Here is a 23,509-nt window from a genome sequence, read left to right as displayed (position 1 = left end):
ATTCATTGTAATGAGAAAATCAAGAAGCTTAGCCAAAATATTTTGACCACAAAAAAGGGGGTGGCAGCAGTTTAGGATACGTGCAATAGGTATTTCTAGATAAAATAACCTCTCAATACCTTCATTATAAGCAACTTAAAAACCACATCAAGATATGAAATGGCTATTTGTACCTGGCTCTTTTATCTAATTGATATGGGGTGCTATTAGCTAGCAGTGTACCGCTATATAGAATCTATAGGTTTTTCTCTAAAATGCGAATAGCTGATAGAGGAAAAGAATGCATCTCTGATGAAACAGAAAACCAAGAATCAAGGTGTCCTTTCTAAGGGTAATATAAAAGGACTGCCGTTTTTATGGGGCAAATCACCTTACAGAGTGCCTAATAGTGAGAAAGCCTTTTTAAATATTTAAATAAAGAAGGTAAACTAGATATTCCTAGGGGTGTCTAAGACTGTTAAAGTATCAAGGATTTTGAGGAAGGTAGGTTTTGAACCCCCATGAAGCATAGAATCAGAGAGAGCAATACTTCTTAAAAATCTTATATAGAAGAAGCAATTCTTCTCCTATGCACTGACTTTTAATCAGGACTTGTTAAGAATGAAACTTAACTTTTATAAAAACATGGAACATTCAGCTATAAAGTGCAGTGCTAGATGAAAGTGTCTTTAAGGTGGTGGCTAGAAGGGAGCAGGGTGGGGAAGGCACATAAATGCTGGCTAAGAGGCTCAATAAATAAGTCTGTACCCAATGTATAGCACAGTATGAGGAGGTGGCTTGTGTTCCCTCTGTACAATGTAAATCCCTTAATAGAGCTCAACCTTGTCTTAGTTTTTCGAACATTATCCTTTCCATGATGACACTACCCAGTGGGGCAGCCACTGCTTAGTTACCCCACGACAAAACCACCGAAGGAACTGCAATAAAAGCTGGGGTACCTAAGGGGCAAACATCCTGTTCATTCAATGAAGAAAGTCAGCACTGTCAAGAAACACATTATATGAAGGAGATAGTCACTGCCACTAGCACTCTCAAGGAGAGTTTCTCTCTTAATAGTCACACGAACATGTACATTAATTCAATCTGGAAACATGATTTAATGTTTTTCAGTATCACCATATATTTATCGACATCAATTGACACATGTTAAATAAGTGGTTTTAGAAGTGCCAATAATTTCTGATAGGCATGTATGGGGCATGAATAAATATGTAATTTAAAACGTGTGGGGTTGCCATGGTAATAGCAACAACACAAAGATGCTCCCTTAGTGATTCTAACTACTTTGATGTCTGTAAAAGGAAGTAGGTTGTAGTAATCTCAACCTAAATCTCTAAATATCCTTAGTAAAAATAACCATATTTTCCCCAAATATAGTTTTAAATGTCAATTTAACCTACTTAAATATTCATGGCACGCTCAATTCTTAAAAGTGTTGCACTGAATGTTTTTTGAGGTTATCTTATTTTTAGTATATTCCTTTAAAATCTATATATATAAAAGCCCAGTGACCAGAATGGCAAAATGACCAGAACGACTAGAACGACTAGTGGCTATGATGCGTACTGCGGCAGCAAACTGGCCTGATCCGGGCCCCGATTGGCCACCCCCTGGGCTGACCCAGCCCCCCGATCAGCTCCCAACACCTCGATCAGGAGCGGGGCTGGCCGCCAACCGCCCACAGCCTCTCCCCCCAGTGGGCCTGGCCCAATGGGCCCCCATTGGGGTGGGCCAACCAGACCCCATCAGTGCATGAATTTGTGCACTGGGCCTCTAGTATATATATAAAAGGTTTTCCCCAGCTGGGTATCTCAGTTAGCTAGAGCATCATCCTGATACACCAAGGTTGCAGGTTCTATCTCTGGTCAGGGCACATACAAGAATCAACCAATGAATGCATAAATAAGCAGAACAACAAATCATTTTCTCTCTTTCTCTCTCTCTCATCCTCTTAAAAAGAAATCAATGAATTTTTAAAAAGGTTTATTCTTTTTTTAAAATATATTTTATTGATTTTTTTTTACAGAGAGGAAGGGAGAGAGATAGAGAGTTAGAAACATCGATGAGAAAGAAACATCGATCAGCTGCCTCCTGCACACCCCCTAATGGGGATGTGCCCGCAACCTGAATCAAACCTGGGACCTTTCAGTCCACAGGCTGACGCTCTATCCACTGAGCCAAACCGGTTTCGGCAAAAGGTTTATTCTTAAAGATTAGACAATCCTATTTAAACATTGGCTATAAAAATCCACAGAGGACTGAAGATACCATAGACATCTAGTCACAGCCATGTTCCAGGACCGCACATACCAAACCCTTTCAGACAAGTGCTTTACTTTGGAGGCAGAAAGGGCACCCCACTAGGAACTAATCGAATTCTCTTTACTTCTGGAGGAGAGATAATACTCTCAATATCTAGCTCGAGTTTGGGCCTTTATGGAGAAATTTAGATTAGGAAAGCAGATCTTATCATATAAAGCCCCTCCCTCATGCGATCATTAATATCAGATCCACACTCCCTACAGGATCACTTCTCTGACCTGAGAAAGATACACTATTGCTCTAAGAAGTGTGTGTGTGTGTGGGGGGGGGGGGAGGGGGGGGTAGGAAAGAACTCACATTTACTAAGCATTCCCATGTGCAGGCTCCTTACTTGCCTTCCTTTCCGTAATCTTTAGCACCCTATCGGGTTGTTATTTGAACTCTCATGTTCAAATACCCCTCTGTGAAGGTCAAGAGCAGTGATTAGACCCTTGGTTACAATCCTTCTGTCTTCATGTGACTTCAATGGGATGTTGCTCTTGCTCTGAAATTTTTGTCTAGTTCACCTTGATATGGTCACAAAAGCATCCTCTGAAAGATATCTGAGCATTTAATTGGAGGCAAATGCTATATTCCCTAGTGTTGGCAACAATGTGGTCAATGTAGAAAGAAAGAAGTGCTTGGTCTAAGAGCTGGTAAGTTCCCCGGGAGAGGCAGCTAGCACAACTTGGAGAAACACTGTCCAAAGGCAGGCTGCCATCGGGGTATCTGACTGAACCACAAGTTAAAGAAGCATTTGCTGTTGCCCACAGGCGTCTGGTTTCATATCATTTGTTTAATGTCAAAATTATTTTTAAAATCCCTATGATTCAAAAGAATCATATCCAACATTTTAAACTTAGAGAATAAAGTATGTAATCGCCCCTTTCCATCCTTGCTCACCACCTTGCCCACATATTGTCCAAGATAAAGATAGTGAGTCTGGCCGGTGTGGCTTAGTGGTTGAGTGTTGACCTATGAACCAGGAGGTCACGGTTTGATTCCCAGTCAGGGTACACGCCCAGGTTGTGGGCTGGATCCCCAGTAGGGGGCATGCAGGAGGCGGCCAATAGATGATTATCTCTCATTGATATTTCTCTCTCTCCCTCTTCCTTCCTCACTGAAATCAATAAAATATATACATATATTTTAAAAAGATAGTAAATTAGTGTCTCTTCTAGAAACTGGTTGTTATCTATCCATTTTTTCCTGAATGGACAGTCAGAGAAAGCCGTGTCTATTGTGCCTGAAGAAGGAAGGGGTGTTGTCATCTGGAGAAAAGGACGGAACTTTTCTTTGACCGAGAAAGCCCTGGGGCTGATGCTTCCTTAGGGAGGAGCAGGGCTAATTCTGAAGGTCTCGGATTTTTTGTTGTTGGTTTTCGGATACCTGCTGCTAAAAGGTAATCAAATTCCTTCTAAAAATGGCAAGCTCATTTTCAAGTCTTTAATAAAGTGTGGTACGACTGGTATTTATTCAGAGCTGGTTACATTCCAAGCACTCAATAGGGCTTACATGTCACCTCATTTCAACCTCAAGCCTGCTCTATGAGTTAAATGCCATCGATATCTCCATTTAGAGATAGAAAAGATGAGGCTTGAACCTATATGAACCTTGCCCAAGGTCTGACTCCAGAGCTATGACCCACTATTATATTACAAATAAGCAAACATGAATTCTAGAAGAAGAACAGAGACTGGAGAGATAGGGAGGAAGAGATAAATCTAGTTCCTTCTCCCTTTGGACATGAGGAAGAAACAATTACTAAAGAATGGCATTTGACAGCTGTCACAGGGAAGGAGGCTGAGAGGCTGGGTGAAAAAGGTGAAGGGATTAAAGCAAAGAGGGGAAAAAAGAAAAGGTGCATCCAAAACTCACAGACAACAGTATGTTGATTACCCCATGGAAAGAGTTGGGGGTGGGAAAGGTAGGAGAGGATAAAGGGGGGATAAATGGTGATGGAAGGAGACTTGACTTGGGGTGGTAAACACACAATACAATATATAGATGATGTATTATAGAATTGTACACCTGAAACCTATATAATTTTATTAACCAATGTTACCCCAATAAATTCAATTAAAAAAGGAATGGCATTTGTGTTTTGCAGCAGTAGGCACCAAACTCTATGATAAGAACATTGTGAATGTAATATGTCCTAAATCGTTTAGCAATCTGCTCTTCTTTCTCACATTTTGGGTAATAGTTTTTCTCAAATATTTAGGCTTCTGACCAATGAACAACTTCTGAAATACATGAGTGTGAAGACTGAGATTTCCTGGAGAGTCACAGGAAACAACGAAGCAAATAGAACGTCAATATGTAATGCAGGCTGTAGGCTCTTCGAAGGTGGGGTGACTGGTTCGTTTTTCCATCCTCAGCATCCCGTGCAGTGGATGAGCTAGACTAGGTGATTGATTCTGTCTGGTGTATTCCCCACCGAGGCCCCAGAACCATCCCACCTCCTGCCGCAAGCAGGTGCTCACACTGTTGGTTGAGTAGATGAATTCACTGCATGAATGGTATAGTAGAGAAAACATCTATATAATAAATAGAACAAAGTATGGGTTTCACTTCTATTGTACCACGCTGTACCTACACTGTATGTATGTACATCTTTTTATAGGGGAAAGTAGCACAAATGTGAGAAAATCCGTTTCAAAACTTTTCACAGCAAAGAAGAGAAATATACTAGTAACAAATGGACACACAGAGTTGATGAAAATTCCTTGAGAAAGTAATTTCAAAGATACAATATAGAAATGATCCCAGGATATTATGGTTTTATTTTCATCAATTGTTCTATTTTGAGAGGAAAAGCTGGTTCTTTTAACTTCTATAAATGTGCCCCTCTCCAAAAAAAATAAAAATAAAAAATGTTTCTTTGTACAGCTTTGTGACTGTCAGAGAGCAAAGGAGGAAACGTGATAAATTTTGACAGAGAATAATAATAATAATTTATCACCTGTTTTATTTATTCTCTAGTATCTTCTCTGGAAAAGGGCATATATACTAAGAATGGAATTAAATGACAAATAAAATGACATTGTAATTTCAAAGAGTGCAACATGTTAAAAATTTGATAACCATTATAAAATACCCACATAATCACATTTATATTGAAAATGTCATCACCTTGTATCTATATTTTAAATATATAAAGTCAATCTTTAAAGTATTTAAAAATAATTTCACATATATATTTCTTTCTTCTGATGGACACAATTGTGCTATTTTGCTTTTACAGTACATGAAGTGTTTCACTATATAAGCTCATTTCAAATATTGTTAAACTAAAGGCATTAAATTATTTTTATGTTCACTTGTTAAATGTTCAAATATGGTTATATTAAAGGAAACAATTTGACTTTCAGCCATCTATTTTTGAATTTTAAGTCTTTTTTTTTCTAGGCTGCAAAGTGTATTACCAAATAAATTGACAAAACATCTCAGCAACTAATATAAACATGTAATTTTAATGCCTTCTAATCACACAAATTAATATGAGATTTCTCTGCTTGTGCATGACCTTCTTCAAATTATCCCCCCATTTTGGCTGAATCAGAACAAGTGTGGGCTATTTGATAAAAAACCCTAAGTGTGTGAAATAAGAGCCCTCGTCTCTTCTGCCAGACTCCTCTTGACAGAAAAATGATAGAAGCATCACATCCCTGGGAGAGTAAATGCAAACTGACAAGAGATGAGCCTTTAGATGTTGAATATAATCTTGAATTGTGCTTGAAGTGTCTTATTATCTTGTCTTTTGATGTCTGAAGGGGTGGCTTATTGTTAGAAAAAGGAAAACCCTAGCACATCTTTGCCATCTTTAAAAATTGTTTGGCCTTTAACAACTGCTTTTCCAACTAATGTCCATTTCTCCTGACAATAAATATGGCAGGTCGTCGGCAAGTGACAAACAATTTACTTTACATGCCACACTTTTATGGGTTTTGAGAGCTCATGTGGAAGTGTATCTTAAAAGGCCCACAGAAATTAGCGGTATTATAAATGTTAAGAAGTCTGAGGTCTGTGTGCATATACTGATGTGAAGTTACTCGTCATGGTTACTTCCTGCTGTTTCTGGTTTTGTTGTCTCGCTGGTGCCAAATTCAAAATTCAAGTTCTTTATTTATTGACTAAAAATAGCCGGGCAAAATAAAAAAGTAACAACCCAGTCTGCTAGGTTCCATGAAGGAAATGCACTATATATATATATTTCCAGTGCACACTGCAATATTCAGAATAATATTGAAACAAAATCCTATTTCTAAGTAGGATATCAAGGGCAACGCTGGCCTTGCTGAATTTTGCCTCCTACCTCAGGCTCTTCAGCACTTTTGAATTTCTGCTGTCCTTTTGGTACCCCTACCCTTTGTATCTACCATTTGTTTTGTGGTTTTTGTTTTAACTTAAAAGTTTAATGATGTTCCCCGTCAACAGGATTCCTTGGCAGCTAAATCACAGCCATACCCGTTTTCTGTCACCCAGCCAGATTTTGTGAAAGCTTTCAAGATCTTTTCTCAGACCTCCGTCACTCTAAGAATCCATAAGAATTCTCCAAAGGACCATAAACTGTTACAGGGTTCAGGTTATTGTATCATTATAAAAACATATTGATACACTACAGATGACAAGACGGGTAGCTACCATTCGAGGCCCGTGCAACCCCCTCAGCTCAGTGCCATCAGCAGTCTCCAATCGGACCAGTTCTGTATGTTTTTTTGTTGTGTTTTTAAATCAGGCACCTATAGATGTTAATCCCTTTGAAAACATGCTGCTTACTTTTTAACACTTTACTAATTGCCTGCAGATTCTGGTTGGATTGTTAGAAAATTACTATAAACATGGAATCTAATGGGAGAAGTAAATATTCTAAACTAAAGCAAAGAAATAGACCAGTATTCCTGTAAATTTGAATAATATCTTAGCTAACTCTTAACAAAAACCTGACTTAATCTTAGGAATCATAAAATGATGAGCCAATTAACACCTAAAACAACAGTGTTTGTTTCCTTCCAAAAGTTTATGGAAGTTTTCCTACATAATCCAGATGAGCCCTGTTCTGAATATTTACCCACAGATAGACTGCAGTGCTTTTCATTTTGTAAACTGTATGTTTCTTTTTTGACACATTTACATCTTCCGATATTTTGCTAAATGAAATTAGATACATTAAGGGAAAATGCAGGTTTGGGAAAGGGTATTTCACCACCTACACCACGTTCCACAACTATAAATTTTTAAATTCAGGAAAATTTTCCATTTGACTTTTTTATTCTCTCTTAGCCTCGGTTGAGCTTACCGAGAATGCATTCTGCAATATACTTTTTTGGGCTTTTTAGACAATTCTGAATGTTCAAATTTTTAAATCAAATTAATCCCTCAGCTCCCTTCTACTTCAACAGTGATGATTTTTTGTCATGCAATAGGTAACCACACATCATTAATTTACGAAAATAAGTTTTGCCATATTGAAACTAAAAGACAAATCAGCACATATGTGGCCATCAAGCACTGCAAAAGGAGATTAATCACACCATGCTATTTTAATATCAAATGCTTAAAATATGATTCCTTTATTGTGCATCTATCTTGATATGTGTACATGTAAATGTATATTTAGGCACATGGAATCCTAACAGGAGGGTGTAACAAAAACTGTGCTTACTAACTACTGGACACAAAATACCTTCCACTTAAAAAAGGGAAAGATGTTTATCTTGTGATATATGTATATCCTACAAACAGACAAATATTTAGGCACCCAATATTTAGATTTCAAGAGTCTTTCTGGCTTGGGCAAGTTTGGTATGCTTTAAGTATATATAAATCATAGTGTGCAGGAACCCCTAAATCTCCTGGCTGAATTAAACGGCACAAATTCTGAGAAATCCTGTTGTCTCTTGTGCTCAGTGTAATAGCAGCCTCAAAGAAGACACTGGAACTTGGATTATCGCCCAACTATGCCTGAAGCAATCCTATAATGTAATTACTTGTCCTTTATTCACAAGCGTAATTTGAATAAGCTTATCTGGAAACTTTCTTTCATTACTATACTTAAGTATAGTATAGAAACTTTTTTCCAATACTATACTTAAGTGATGTATGTATAGCATGAGCAAAAATATTATAAATTGGGCTTTATTAATTTTATGATAGGGAAAATACACGCAGAGTAGTAATTTGACCAGACAACTGGAAGTCTCACACAAACACGGGAAAAATATGGAGGACACACAGGGACACACGCACGTTTTCCATGGGTGGCATCACATTTATTTGCTGTGCAGTCATAACGCCCAAGAACAAAAGCACAGAGAAGCAAAAATAAAGTATGGGACTGATAAGTAAATAGAATTGCAAGTGGAATTTCAAAATTGTTATTTTAAAACACTCGATATAATCTTTAAACATGCATTTCCTAGCTTTCACAAACTTTTACTACTGAATTTCCCCCCTCATTAACAGGATGAAATTAAAGTAACACAAGATACTTGGAAAGTACCTCAATCTGGAAAATACTGATTATTTTACAGAAAAAAAGATGAAATACTAAGAAAACTGCTACCGCCAAATACATTCATTAAATCATTAAATGGTTTCATGCTGGTTATCATTGGTACATTATAAATGTCCTAAAAATATCTTAATTCTACTTCATTCTCAGGCAACAGTAATAGGTTTTATTTTAGTTATTTACTAAGGATATTTTAAAGCTCTTGATAAAAAAAAAAGGTTTAATTACAGATTCTTATTTTCAAATGGTCTTCAGTAAAGCAAACCTCTTAAGCATGTAGTTTATGTGTAATATTACTTAGTTTGTCTAATTGTAATCTATATTTTTTCCTCATATTTTCAAATAGTTTTGATGGCAGTATAGTCCTCTAATAAAAGTGGCTGAGACTGTATAAGTTATGTTGTTCCGAGTGGGTAATTTTTTAATTAAAATTTAAAACTGTATATTCTTGTCACATATAAGATCTTAAAAGCACTTTAAAAGGAAAGACTGAAAGAGAAGCTTGAGTATGGATTTTCTTTTAAACTGTCAAATAAAATATAGACTTTCATATAATATACTAAAACTTTTTTAAGTGGGTAGAGGAAAAGGAGGGTATTGGGGGGGGGTAAATGGTGATGGGAAAAAATAAAATTAGAATATACCTTAAAAAAGAGAAAAACTATGTTAAACAGGTAAAAAAATGTAAAATAAAAGAGATGTCAAAAACTATGGATCTTGATTAGGTAGTTTTTTTAAAGTGATTTTTGAATACAAGAAAGTTAATTTCCATTCTCTGAGAATTGTTTTTTCTGATTTCTGTGTTCACACTAAAAAAGCTTGTCCATTTTTGATAGCTCACAACAATGTCACAAAATAGTGCAAGAGATGTCACCAAACTATTATGCCCTTGTTTCATACTGTTAGGAAAGCTGACTTTGAAAATCAGAGGGTGGGAGTTTACATTTAAAATATTGGGTCAGGTCAACATGTTTAATAAATAGAAATCATTAGAATCCCCCAGACTGCCAAAGCCTAAATACTCCTTTATGAATGAATTTTAGTATACATATTACTTAAAGGTATTCCCAAAGGAAAGTCCAGTGTTGACAGATTTAGAACCTCATTTAGGCTCGCAGCATAAGGTATATGTGCAACTGTAAAATAGCATATTGAAACAAATGATGCTCACTTACTTCCCTCTAAAAGCAATGACACTTGAAATTTAAAAGGATAAACATTTTGAAAGTAAGACCGAAATGGAATTAATCAAAGGAAAACTAAACAAAAACATCAGCGAAGTACAGAACCTAGGAAGCCAGCAAACAAGAAAATTCCAGGGCCACGCTGGATATTAAAGATAAACCCATCTGCTGGAGAATGGCTGTTACTATGAGCTTTCTCCAGCTACCTCTGCCTTTGGATATTTTTTAAAAATTTATTAACCTGACAGCAGGAAACTTTACACAGATTGCCCCCCTGACAGGGTGCCAGTTTGGTATAAACACTTCGCTTTCTTTTTCTTTAGCATAAGAAAACCCAGAAACGTGGCAACTGGAGCCAGGTGCATATTTGGGTAAATGGGACGGCTCCTCCAAAGGTCTCCGTTCTCAGGGAAGATCTGAACCATCAGGGCAGCCCAATAGCGAAACTGCACCCTCCACCCTCCCTCCTTCACATCTACTTTCTTTTTAATGTGCGAGTGTCTGATGTATTATTAATCCCCAAACATAAATCAGCAAGGTCGCCAATCAAAGCAAGTGCCAGTCCTCTCCCAAATTATCTGTTTACTGTCTAATAACAGGCAAGGTCCACTTCCAACAGTCACGTCTCATTTTTGAAGTGAAAGGAAATTTTATTTGTTCAATTCTTGAAAAGAGCAGTGCTAACTCTATAATTAAATCAGGTAATTGGGAAAGAAGGCAATTTACTCAAGGGCTGAGCCTGGGGAGCTTGAATCTGGAAGGCACCTCTATTTATTAATGATGACATAAACTGGCCTGGACGAACTACAAAAACATTATTATGCCATGTAACCTTTAAATCAGAAACAACCCAGACATTAAAAAGACGAAAATGAAATCATTTTATGGGGTGATGGTACAGATTAATATTTCTAATACTTTGTCTTATTTCCAGTTGTTTATAGCACCACTTAACAACAAGAAAATAAGAAGCCTAACAGTCAAAATAAAAGAAAAAAAATGCAAAACCGTATCAGCATTTTGATTTGCTAATGTGTTACCCAGGCAGTAGCATCCTCACACACTGCAATACTGAACTTTCTTCTCTAAGCAGAGGTCTGATCTGAGCACAAGCATGGCAAATGGACCAAAAAGGAAGACACTGAGAAAGTCCCCACTGAGTCTCATGTCAGGGTTAGGCACTATTCTCCATAGCTCAACAACGAACATGATGAAAAGTTTGAACATCACTGCCATTTAACATGAATTTACTTTTATTTTGAAGCTTACGCCTGCTATTTAAAGTAGATTTATTTATCAGTGCAGTGTTACAATGGGGTAAAAAATACTCATCTAAATTTGTTTAAACACACACAGACTCTCACTGGAGTGTTTTGGGGTGTGTGTGTTTTTAAAGAAATACATTAGTGCATTAGATTTTCTTAAATGTTAAGACATGTATTTAAAGGTGCATTTCCCCCTCAGTCATCAGAGAGCAGCATGACAAGGGCTTGTTTGACTATTAAACTATAATTGATTTTTGACAAATACCTTACATGCATCCCATTTACTTACACAAATACAGGTTTCTACTGGTTTCTTTTAAATAATTGTTTTCACCTAGAATCTATCACTCAAATTACTTAGTTGATCTAAAAATATCCTGTTATAATATTTCCCTAGCAAAACACACGTTCTTCAGTAAAAAAAAAAAAAAATAGTATCCATTTTTAATTGACATAATATTGAAGCTTTCAAAAATATAGAATTACGATGCATATTTTAAGGAAATAGATTTCTCTAGGGAATGTTCCTCATCACCTCCCAGCAAAATCCCTCTTGGGCTTAAGCCCTATATCCTGATTATTGGCCCCAGCATATTTTATCAGAATATTACAAATATCCAAGGCACTGAAACCTTGAGAGAGACATTTAAATAAAGTCATAAAGACAGTGATGACATAATGAAGGCTCCACTTCTGCACAGGAGAGAGGCAGCATCACCAGAACGTGCAGTCCTCATGACGCCCTACCAATGACCTCCACGCTGACCTGCAGAGACCACTCTCTCAAGGGGTGACAGATAATTTCGTCCTTTATCCTTTTGTCATTGAAAACGACTCTACTGCCATAAATTCTAATCAAGTCAAACTGGATGGCAATTTAAAAAAATAATCTTATAATGCATGTTTCGATGAGGAAGATAACAGAGAGGAAAGGAACGGAACAGCCCAGGACACTTTCTAGCAAGGAAGAATCGCTGACTCAACTTTCAACCCTTTCCCAATAGTTCACAGATAAATGACATTGAAAATACCCACTCGTACAAGTACCATTGCATGCAGTTTCTTTTAACCTAGGAAAACGTAGTATCGTAAGAGGAAACCAAGCACCCATTTTTATTCCAGGGACAATGTTTATATATGGCTTTTTGTTAACATCTCAGCTCAAGGCCTGGGAGTTGTGTGCCACAATTCACGTGCAGTGTGATACAACTGAGAGGCAAGACGCAGAGACAACTAACCCAGCCACCCAAGGGAGTTGGGGCTTTAACAGCAATCATGAGGTTTAACTTGAAACAATAAAAATATTCCTAAGAGGAAAACTGTTAACAAATCATCATTCAAATTTCAATCATGTACGGGAGAAAATATTTGGGGTATGTTTTATGTGGTCTCCCTTCTTAGCTGACACTGCATGGGCAAACTTTAGCACAGATATTTTTCTAGGGATATATATGACTTTCATCCTGTCTGTGGCCATTTTCCTGGCCAAGTTGTTGATGCTACCATTTGAGTTTTAGCATCCAACTTGACTGAATGTGGAACACTGAATTCTTGATGGGCATAACTAAAAATGAAGCACCACATTGACACGAGAGCTATAAATGTCACTAGAGAAACACAGCAACCTCTTCCTTTGAGATTGTTTCCCAAAGTTCAATGTTGAGAATGGTTTTGAATATGTCATCACATATTAAACGACTGGCCCTGTGTGGCATCACTCATTTGACCATGCAGCTGAAGCACAGTGAGACACAGAACCAGAATCTCTGGTAATGTCGCCCCCAGAACACACATCTGTTCTCCTACAAATGGTTTCCTACGGCTCGGAGCTTAGCATAATACAGTCAGGAACAGAAAAAGGAGGTAGTTCTTCTACAGGCTTTACCAGAGTAAACAATGCACCACTTAATGATATCACAGAGAACGAGCTAACCACATGTTTCTCAATGAAATGTGGATTCATCTCTCTTAAGTGTACTTTAGTTTCCATGGCTGTTCAAGTTAAGCAAAACGCTGCCTCTGATGTAATTACTCTATAAAACACAAGGGCGCTTTTCTGAACTTTCTACTTAGGCTGGCATATGGCTTCTGGTTTCTCCTTCTGGTATTCTGAGCTGCTCAGAGCACTGAAATATTCTGCACAGTATGTTTCTCTTTGGATGCTGTTAAGTGCAGAGGTGCAATTTAAGGGGAGGCATAAAAGGCCCAATGGCTCCTGGAATTTCCTTTGTTTATCCATAGAGGGCATCAGCATTAGCCTTTCCCCTGCAGTTCTGTGCTGAAGGTGCCATACTGTGAGAGAAACAGACTTGTCCTCTGGACTGCTAATGTGAACAAGACACAGGAGGAGGAGTAACCGCCAAAGAAATCTATTCATACTGAAACTTCTCCTGGTGTTGCTTAATGTCTCCCCACAAAAGTAAATATATCAAGAGGTACACGATTTGTCATAATCTGCTTCTTCCATTAGAGGAGCACAGTTTTCAGTAATGCAGTGCATATATTATAGGAATGATGCTTTAAGAGAGTATTTGAGAAAATCATTATTTAGGAACAAACTTGGATATTCTCAGTTATTCAGGAAATAATGTAATTCTCCATTATCAAGTAAAAATTTAATCAACACTACATATAAAAGCAAAAAAGTTGAACATAAATATGGCAAATAAAATAAGGGTCTATTAAATGATCACCCGTTGAGTGTTGCCAAAGTTGCTAAAAATTCTGGGAGAGAAAGTTTTAATCAGTTCCATAAGCTAGAATTCCTAAGCTAAGGTCCCAGTGATATTAAAAAGTGAGAGCATAACAGACCCCAGAGCTTAGAAATTTTAGACAACATGCGATGCTTTCCTTCCAATGTGCATTCTGTTTTCTCTCACATTGTCTCCAGGTTCTTTTTTTCAAGTTTTCAAAACTGTTCATCTACCTAATTGGAAACTGGAAAATATTCACTCTAGAGGCCAAACACAATTAGATGATATATAAAGAATATAAAATATAATATAGATTGTTCTGGGTTCTCTCTTACAAATTCAGAAGTAGAGAAATCCAAAGTGGAGATGAGTATCTACTATGATTACTAAACTAAACTATGATTCCTAGTTTAACCGTAAAGATTCCACTTATGATATATCTTCAATGAAGTTTTAATTCAAATTTCTTTGACTCTCTTGGATTTTTAAAAGCGATTTCATTACACATGCAAATCAGTAAGGAGTGACATAAATCTATAACAATTTTCAATGGTGGAAAATCTAAATAAATGTTGAGAAGCCAAATTAATTACCCCTCCATTCAAACCAATGGGGGAAAAATGAGAAGAAGAAAAAAACAAGTTGGGCTTATAAGCGAAAGTCTACAACATGCATTTACTTTTAATAATGCATGGAAAGTTTAGGGACAAATAATCCTTTTTCTGCAGTTAAATTAAATACACAATCAATTACTTTTGAAAAGTCAAAGTATTAGTTACTCAACATTAGAGAGGCTGGGCATGGCTTTTGCATTCCTGTAATTTATGATTTTATCTGACTTCTCTCACTAACCCCCTGAAATGAAATGAGTGTTTTAGGGCACAACTCTTCCTACACAGATAAAAAGAGACTACAACAAAATATTTCTTTAGAGTGAAAATGCTGACACCTTCATGCCTAGGTATGGAAAATTTATGTCAGAGGTAGAGAGGCTGCTTTTCGAAGAACGGGTAATATGCTAGAATCCCTTGAAGCTGGAATCTACTATACAACGGTATTTTACCAGTAGAAAAATTAACAAAGTTTCTCTGCAGCACCCCCCCTAATGTTTGATTGAGTGAACATTTGAAATCAGAGAAACACTCCTCAGGTGAAGCTGGCCTAGAATTGCCAAACTATCAAAGCTCTTTTCTTTCTACAGGTTAAACAAAAATAAAGCTCCTATTTTACACTGAATTAATGACTTTCTTAGCAAAGCAGTCTATGCACTGATTTTTTTTTTTTAAGTTCAGGAACACAATTGTTTATAACCTGAGACCAAGCAGTTCTCTGCCTGATTATGTACATATATAGGTATCAGGTTTATATGTCAGGTTAATATAAATACACACACATACACAGGTAAGTATGTATTATAGAGATATAGATATATAGAGATATTTAGATGGTTAGTGCTATAAACACTGGAAAATAATTAAAGCAAGTGTTTCAGGAGCCACTGTTCTGAAAGCCACATGTCACCCTGTCCCATAAAGCGCTTCTCCAGCAGAGACAAGTACCACCATCCATCACTCAGTCACCAGCCCCAACAACCGCTCCCCTCTCTGATTAGAGATCACAGTTGCTTGAGTTGGCTTACAGAGTGTCATCTGTTTGAATAACAGATGTCTTTGCTGGAGTGGCACTCTGCTTGTTTTTTGTTTTGTTTATGAAACAAAGATTCCTAAAAGGTCCCGAGCTGCCTCCACACTTAGGAAGAGGCTATCAACATCCTAAAGGGGAGAAGGTCAGGCAAGGGACTCAAAGAACCTATTTCCTTACCTCACCGCCCTTTTTTTTTAAAAAAAGAGAGACACTAATTGTGATTATAAAATGTTATTTATTTGAACCATCCCTGCAGTCACCTTTGTTTACCTGCCACAGAATGACTTGTATTGATATTTCTCAGCTCCCCTCTGTGGTCTTTTGACTACAGATAATAACACTTTACTCTCCTTCCCCTTAACAAAAGGCTGCAAAGCAAGCTGAAACCGAGTCAATGTTGATCCAATAATTGTTAACCAAGTCTCACAATGGCCCTGATTTCCTGATTATTATTCCCATCTCCTTTTTTCCACATAATTTCTAGCTGGGGGACTCGCGCAATATTCGACAAGTCACAAATGGGCAGCGAAGAAGTTCCTTGTTGGGAAAAGTTTGGAGGGCATCCTCCTAGCCCGCTGGACTCGGCTGCCTGCCGAGGCTCTGCCCCTCCAAGACCCGAGCCTCCTCTTTCTAGGACTTAGGAGAACATTCAATGAACCACAGGGGGGAAAAAAAAAAAAAAAAAAGAAGGGGTGGGTGTGGGGATTGCTCTTCCGGACAGCAGGGTAGGGCTGAAATGAAATACCTAGACAGACTTACCGAAGAGCTTGCTGGGAGTGTCCTCGCTGTCATTTGATTCCACAGGCGCAAGCAGAGGCTCATTCAGCTCGCTGTCTGAAGTAGCAGCCTGGTCCTCACCTCTCAACTCCGCATTCATTTCACTCCGCACTGACAGCGAGGGCTTACTGACTTGTCCGGCTATCATTGGATCCTAGGATGGGGGGGAAAGAGTGCCGGGGAGGAAAAAAGTGGCAGCTTTAGTGTGCGTGGTCCTCTCTCCCTCTCCCTCTCGTCTCCCTCTTCCACACGCACACTCTCCCTCTCTCCTCTCTCTCTTATCTCTGGCTGCTCCCGCTGTTATTGCTGGCTGCAGTCAAGTGAAGAGCTATTACAGATCCGAGGAGTTCTCCATTACTCCCCACCCTATTAAAGCTCAACTAGCATGTGAGAGATTCAGGAGGCTTCGGAGGGGGAGAGAGGAAAAAAAAAAAAAAAGGAGAAAAAAAAACTTCTTTGAAAGCAACCTAACCAACACGGCTTTAATTGTGGGGTGTGCTTTTGTGCGAATGTTTTTACACCTTGTTCTGTCTTTAATGCAGTAAGAAGAAAGAAAGTGCTGGGTTTGTACTTCAGCCACACGCTGAAAAGGAAGGCGCACCCTATGGAGGAACCGCTGGCTATTTTAAGAAGCCCTCTCCCTGGGGGACAAGCAATTAAACCCTATCCCCAGAGCAGAGAAAAGGGATGGGGAGAAAGGAGTCCGCCAAGTGCTGTCCCTGGAATAAAAGCGATTTCTTATGTAAATTCCATACACGCCCTTAGAAGTTGACTCCACCGGTCCCAGATTTGGGACTGACGCGAACCCCAAATCAAATGCACATTTCAAAGCAAACAATGCACAACAACGTAGATGAAAATTGGTTTAAACATTTTTAAAGGAATTGGAAAATACTTACAAACTGTGTTTCAATAATTCGGAAACCTAGATCATCATACACCCAGAGCATTAAAGAAAATGGAAGGAAAAAAAAAATCACCTTCAAAAAAGGCAAACTTTCTGCCCCAGTAATTTAAATCTGCTTTATCTTCAGCTCATTAGAAGGGCAATTTAGGATCAGAGAAATACTGTCCAAGTGTAGCCTTTTATTCCATTTGCAAACCAAGACGCACAATATTGTTTTAGCAAAAGTATCGGATGCAGAAGGAAAAGAAAAGCAAGAAGTGCCCTCTCTTTGCGTTATCTGGGAGCTATTTATTGCCAAGTTCATGCCTAAATGGTTCCTGGGCAGGAAACAGGTGACCAGTGCAGGAGCAGGTGGGGCCGCATGCTCTCTTGTCCCATCATTACATTGGTTGTGGTTTGCCTGTGGTTATTTTTTTAAATGTATTCATGCCTGAAAAGTGAATTTGATATGACACATGATAATCTATGAAAATGTTAATCAATACAAATAGTTTAAGCTGTCATCAAATGCACTTCTTTAGTCAATACTCATACCACTGAAAACAATGTCACTGTCACCAGGGCTTAATTTGCACAGCACTTAAATATTGGACTCTGTGCATCAATGCACTTCTTCTTCAAATACTGTAGGTAAACACATTTTCTCCCTATTTAAGGCTGAAGCACTCAGCACGCATTTAGCTGAGCCGAATCCTCCCTTTTGAATACCTTGATAGGTCCACTGGAGGGCAAAATTAATACTTAATTGAATCTCACAGTCATCAAAATAATCAATACTTTTTTATTATTTATTCTTTACAGTCTGTTGACTGTTTCAAACCTCTGAGGGAATGGTGGAAAGGATTCATGGCTTTGAAACACTGTCATTTAACAAGGTAATTTTCAGTGGGGCATTAGGGGTTGTGAAACATATAATAAAACAAAAATGGTGGCTTATAATAGGAAGAAAGAAAAGAATTATATTTCTGCCATCTAACAAAACAGGATAAACAAAAAGCAAGTGCAGAGAGAGAGAGCGAGAAAGGAGGGGGACGGGGGGCGCGAGGAAGACTGGCTTTTGAAGGGTTTTATCATATCAAGAGCAGAGCCGAGCTTTCATAATGCTGACATTTCTCATCCTGACAATCCTAAACAAGTGGAAAGGATGAGACCGCAGATATCATCTTTCATCACATTCCCCAGCTTAAGAACCAACATGACAGCTCCTCTCCCCTTTACACTGTTAATTACTAAATAAAATACCACTCTCTGTCAGCATCAGATGATTGCAGATAGCAGCCACAAACATCTCTCCATTGTCCCCCCCACCCCCCGCCCCCAACCCTGAAACACTGATACCTACCCTTGAACTCTTTAGAAAATAAATTAGGCTTGTCTGCCTATATTGTAAATATCTGAAATATAATCAATGTAATCAATAGGGTCGATTCGTAGTATGGCAGCCTAAATTTGCTGGTGATAGATTAGCATTTCATCTACTGTGTCTGGCTGCTGAGATGTGCAGAGCTTGACATTCGGGAGGGGAAGCAGGCAGAGGGGAAAGGAGACACAAAATTCTCAGATTTCCCCCAAATTTCTTTCCTGTGTACCTAAGAAAGAATGTGTGTTTGGATTCGTCGGATTCAGTTACTAGAGCTGAGTGGGTTGAGCAAGGAGCGCTCACTGCTTTATCTCATGGCTTTGGATATGTATACTTATCACATGAAGTAAAGAGCCTGGGTTTGCATTCTAATACGTTCATTTTCTTTTATGAAATGCTCAATACTCAGTATCTGTAATCTAAAGGAAGGGGTGTGATTTGTGCCTTCAGGATACCTGATCCTTGAGGCCACCCTGCTCATTTGAGCATTTTTTAAGGTAGTGTTCATGGTAAACTGTGTTTAGAATGGCATGCACTACCTCAGGATAAGCCAAACATGGTTATTAGCGTATCAGTGAATATCTGGGTAATCTTAAAAAGAGAATATTCTCTTCTTGCTTTATTTGTAAATGGTTAACTGAAGCTTGAATCACACAGAGGAGCTGAAATGCAGCTGCTAAGTTCAAGTGCACTTAAATCTCTAAGATGTTCAGTCTGGTTGATGTGTGCAAAGCATGTACTGGCAGATGGTATATATTCACTGACCATTAGCTCTCCTTTTTAAAATTACTTTTATGCACCTCATACATGGCTAGGTCCCCAACTAGTATCTTTCGGTGACTTGAGCTTGAAAATTTCAGGAGTTTGTTATTCAAGTATTCATTTGATTTTTCATCTTACAACACACTTTACATTTGCCATGATGCAGCTGCAGCCCACATATATATGTGCCTGACATGGTTAAACAGGAAACCCCCAGTGAGGCAGAGAGCAGACAGCTTTTAATCACAGCTGCAGCCACTGGGGGGTCCATTTGAAAATGTGTCACAAGCAGTAACCACCGAGTACAGTCGTATATGTGATGGGGGAGTGCCTCTTTCAAGCAGCACAGGGCCTCGAAGTCATTCTCTCCCTGCCAAAAGCGACGGCAGTCTGTAAAATCCCTTCCTGCCAGAGTGCAGAAATGGTTTTCCGATGTGCACCTGCACGGGGGCTTGCAGGGATGTAAGAGAGCTGCAAGTTCCACATGTACAAGGATGCCTGCAGCAGCAAACGGGAACAGAAATAGCCAGCGCCAGCAAAAAATCAAGCTGGTGAAGACTTCTTACTTGAAAATCTGAAATTGTCACACTACAGTTGAAGAAGCTGGAACTTCCCTGCAATTCGTTTATCAGCCCTGATAGAAGAAAGTGACTGGTCCAATATGAACAATGGTGAAATGTGCAAGAATGGGACATGGTATGTGCCAATACAGGACACTCACAAGGTTCATCAGAGACCCAGGAGCCAGATGGTAAGAAAAGAAGCGTGAGAGGTAGTTTCTATTAGCAAAATCTCAACAAAAATTTCATTGCAGCCCCATAATGAAAGAACTGCAATCAACATCAGAACTACACAGAAATTATTGAAATCTCCTCCAGGCATTGTTACAGAATGAAAAATACGTCCCATGTAGCAAATGCCTTTACCAGATAGGTACTTCATATATATATTTAATGTCACCCAAACTATGCCAGGTATTAGCCCCATTTTAGAGTTACAAGACTAAGACTCAGAGAGGCTCAGTGACTTGTCCCAAAGCCATAGAGCTAATAAGTGGTGAAGCTGTATTTGAGCTGTAGTAGACTCATCTCCCAAGATCGACATCTTTCTATGCTGTACAGTGGGCACTGTGTGAAAACACCCATGGACTTAGGAACTCATGGCGTTTTCTAGAAGTTGAATTATGGACCATGAAGGGTCTTTAAACCTGGATAATGGATTCCCAGAGGATGCTCTGTTGGTATCTCTTCCCTTCAGACTCTAAGAACAAAGCACTTGTCTGTCCGACACTGCGTGGGTGAAATCCATGGGGCGCTATGGTGTGGTAGAGAGCACAGCAGGCAGCATCAACTATCCAGGCGTGCATTCAGGTTCACTCTGTACATAAATTTAGCAAATCATTTAACCACTTTCACCTCTGGTTCTCTCATCTGGAAAATGAAAACGTTGGAATAAAACAGTATTTTCAAAAGCCCGTACCACAGAACACTTGTCCCAAAAGATATTCTACAATAAAAGAGTTTTGCTCCTGGCCGGTATTCTAGGTGGTGGAGTGTTGACCCAGGAACCGAAAAGTCACCGGTTCGGTTCCCAGTCAGGGCACATGCCCTGGTTGCAGGCTCCATCCCTGGTGGAAGGGTGCAGGAGGCAGCTGATCAATAATGTTTCTCTCTCATTGATGTTTCTATCTCTCTATCCCTATCCTTTCCTCTCTCTCTAAAAATCAATAAAAACATTTTTTTAAAAAAGGAGTTTTGCAATTACACACATGAAAAACACAATAGAAAAGTCTTCCAGGAAAGAAACAAATTCAACTCTGCTTAACCTAACATTTCCTCAAATTATACAACTATGGAAGGCCTTTCCCTTATCATCTTTATTATATTACCTAATGGATCTAGTGCTTCTTGAGACTCATTTTAGAATGTGCACACTTAAATGACAGTGAATGTAAATGAGCTCATGTAAGTCAGAGCTCTAACTTTTAACGATTCTGCCATAATAGTCTAGAAGGCTTCACTAAGTTCACTTCTGTCCAGTGCTTCTCATATCCTAATAATTTTTACCTCATTAACATTCCTTTCCGTTTATTTATATATAACTATATGCAGATTAGTACGTAGTAACTGCAGAACTCTCATCATATATTAGTTCATAATATTTTAATATAATTTTTAAATAAAGATGTCCCTGTGTATTTCTGTTATGAAACCTTTATTTGAAGAACAGATATAAGGCACTGTATGAAGGAGGAGAATTCAACTTGGCTTTTAGCAAGTTGTTAAAAATTCCAGATAAACAAAGATATAATTCAGCTAAAGACCATCAATAATTCAACCAACGGGGTTTTGTGAGCATAATCATTCTCATTTTGTAGTCAGAGAAACGAAAGATAGCAAGATTATTAACTCAGCAAAGCACCCGTGTAGAGTGACGGCCATGCGATGGAAATACCCACACCCCTCTAAACTGAGCTTGAACCAGGTCCCACATATTTTTATGTACATAGAAACCAACTATGAAGCAGGCAGTCATAAGGGCTTTTAGGAAAATGTACGTAAGACAGTCAAGTTTCAAAAATCCAAGGAAACCATTCATTTGGTTGTGAAGAGCCAGAGTGTGGCAAGGTGATACTCAACAGATCAATAGAAAATTTATATCAATTATAAAGAAAAAATGTACTGGATTCCCCCCTGTCTGAAAATGCCAAGATTCAAATAGGAAAAAGGTGAAAACAAATTATCTACAGCCAATTTAAGAGGCAAAGACAGCATCATATTTTGTATTTAATTTCTCCCACTGAGAATAGGTAAAAATCAAAATCACAAATAATTAAGAGGAAGAAACTAGACCTTCCTGGGTTTAAGGTGGGTTTTTTTTGCTTATTTCCTTATTCACAAAGAAAAATAATCTTTATCTTTCTTTTACCAATTAGCAAATATTAGTAAATAGGTTAGTTTTCGATATTTAAAGTAGTATAGAATGTTTTCTCTCAAAAGAATTTCTAATTTTTTATCATTAATATTCCCTCCTATCAACAATCTTTAAAAACACAATCTATTTGACTTTGGGGAATAAAGCATAGTTTATTTTTATGTTTTTTATTGATATAAGTATATATATTTATTGTTGAAATTTTGAAAATTAATGACAATCAATAAACACTAAAAATGTCACTTCCTAGACTACAAACAAAAATTGTTTTAAGAAAAGCAGAAAATCTCACATTCTTAGCAAATACTAAACAGACAGAAATTTGCATAAATGAACTTAATTTCTAAGCTTAAACAGATTTACCCTTGATTATTTCATAATAGACATTCACAGCAAGATATTGATCCCAATCTACATTTCCTTCCTCAACCCAATAATCTCAACTGCTATTTCCCTCATCTCTCCACTTTACAGTTAGTGTGGCTGAAATCATTTAATTTAATCCAATCCCAAAATAAACAAGTATTGTGTGAAAACCAGGCAAGGCATTCAAATTTCAAAGTGAATCACCACCTCTTCCATCCTGGTTTCCATACCCACATGGCTTTATATATCTCAAGGGGGATCCTGTGAGACTAGAGTGAGGTAATGTACAGATAATGTATATGAATATGTTTGGAACAACAGAAAATGTCACACAGATAGACATTTCCATCACACCACCTCCCACAAAAGAGATGCAATTGACTGTGGGTTACTTTTCTCGCCACACCTTCATTTTGGAAGAGGAAAATATGCCGTAGTGGATGCTGTGGTGTGACGCCCAGATCCCCTTTTTTAGGGACCAACTTACTAATTTCCCAGCTGCCACAGATGATGGCTGAGGATGGCTCACAGCTGAGTCCTTCCCCAGGACTGGCCTTTGCCTAAAGGTCATGTCCTTTCCTCATGGGCTGCCAACATTTTGCTCATGGTCTGCAAAGCCTAAAATATTTACTCTCTGCTTCTTTACAGAAAAGGTTTTCAGATCTCTGAGCTCCACCTGAGGTTCAGTCAGTTCCCTTCATCAATGCTCAGGTGCCAGGGCTAGCATGTAATCAGAAACGCCCCCTCCAGGCTTGGCCACCACAAACTCTTCAGTTCTACCTCTGTTCACGATTCACTG

General features: G+C 38.2%; 1 protein-coding gene across 1 annotated transcript in view; it reads right to left on the bottom strand.

The window, feature by feature from the left end:
* The window catches only part of POU6F2 (POU class 6 homeobox 2), a gene marked incomplete at both ends in the record, with an annotated part of 425,667 nt that overhangs the window by 319,489 nt on the left and 82,669 nt on the right, over window positions 1-23,509 (bottom strand). Inside the window, one exon of the mRNA XM_079786518.1 lies at window positions 16,364-16,535. Within this exon, the coding sequence (XP_079642644.1) occupies window positions 16,364-16,535 (172 nt within the window). The remainder of the gene's footprint in view (window positions 1-16,363; window positions 16,536-23,509) is intronic.

This window comes from Cnephaeus nilssonii (genome assembly GCF_951640355.1).
Source record: "Cnephaeus nilssonii genome assembly, chromosome: 12".
Classification (NCBI taxonomy): domain Eukaryota; kingdom Metazoa; phylum Chordata; class Mammalia; order Chiroptera; family Vespertilionidae; genus Cnephaeus; species Cnephaeus nilssonii.
The sequence above is the reverse complement of the archived record's forward strand: the minus strand, read 5'-3'. Positions and strand labels throughout refer to the sequence as shown.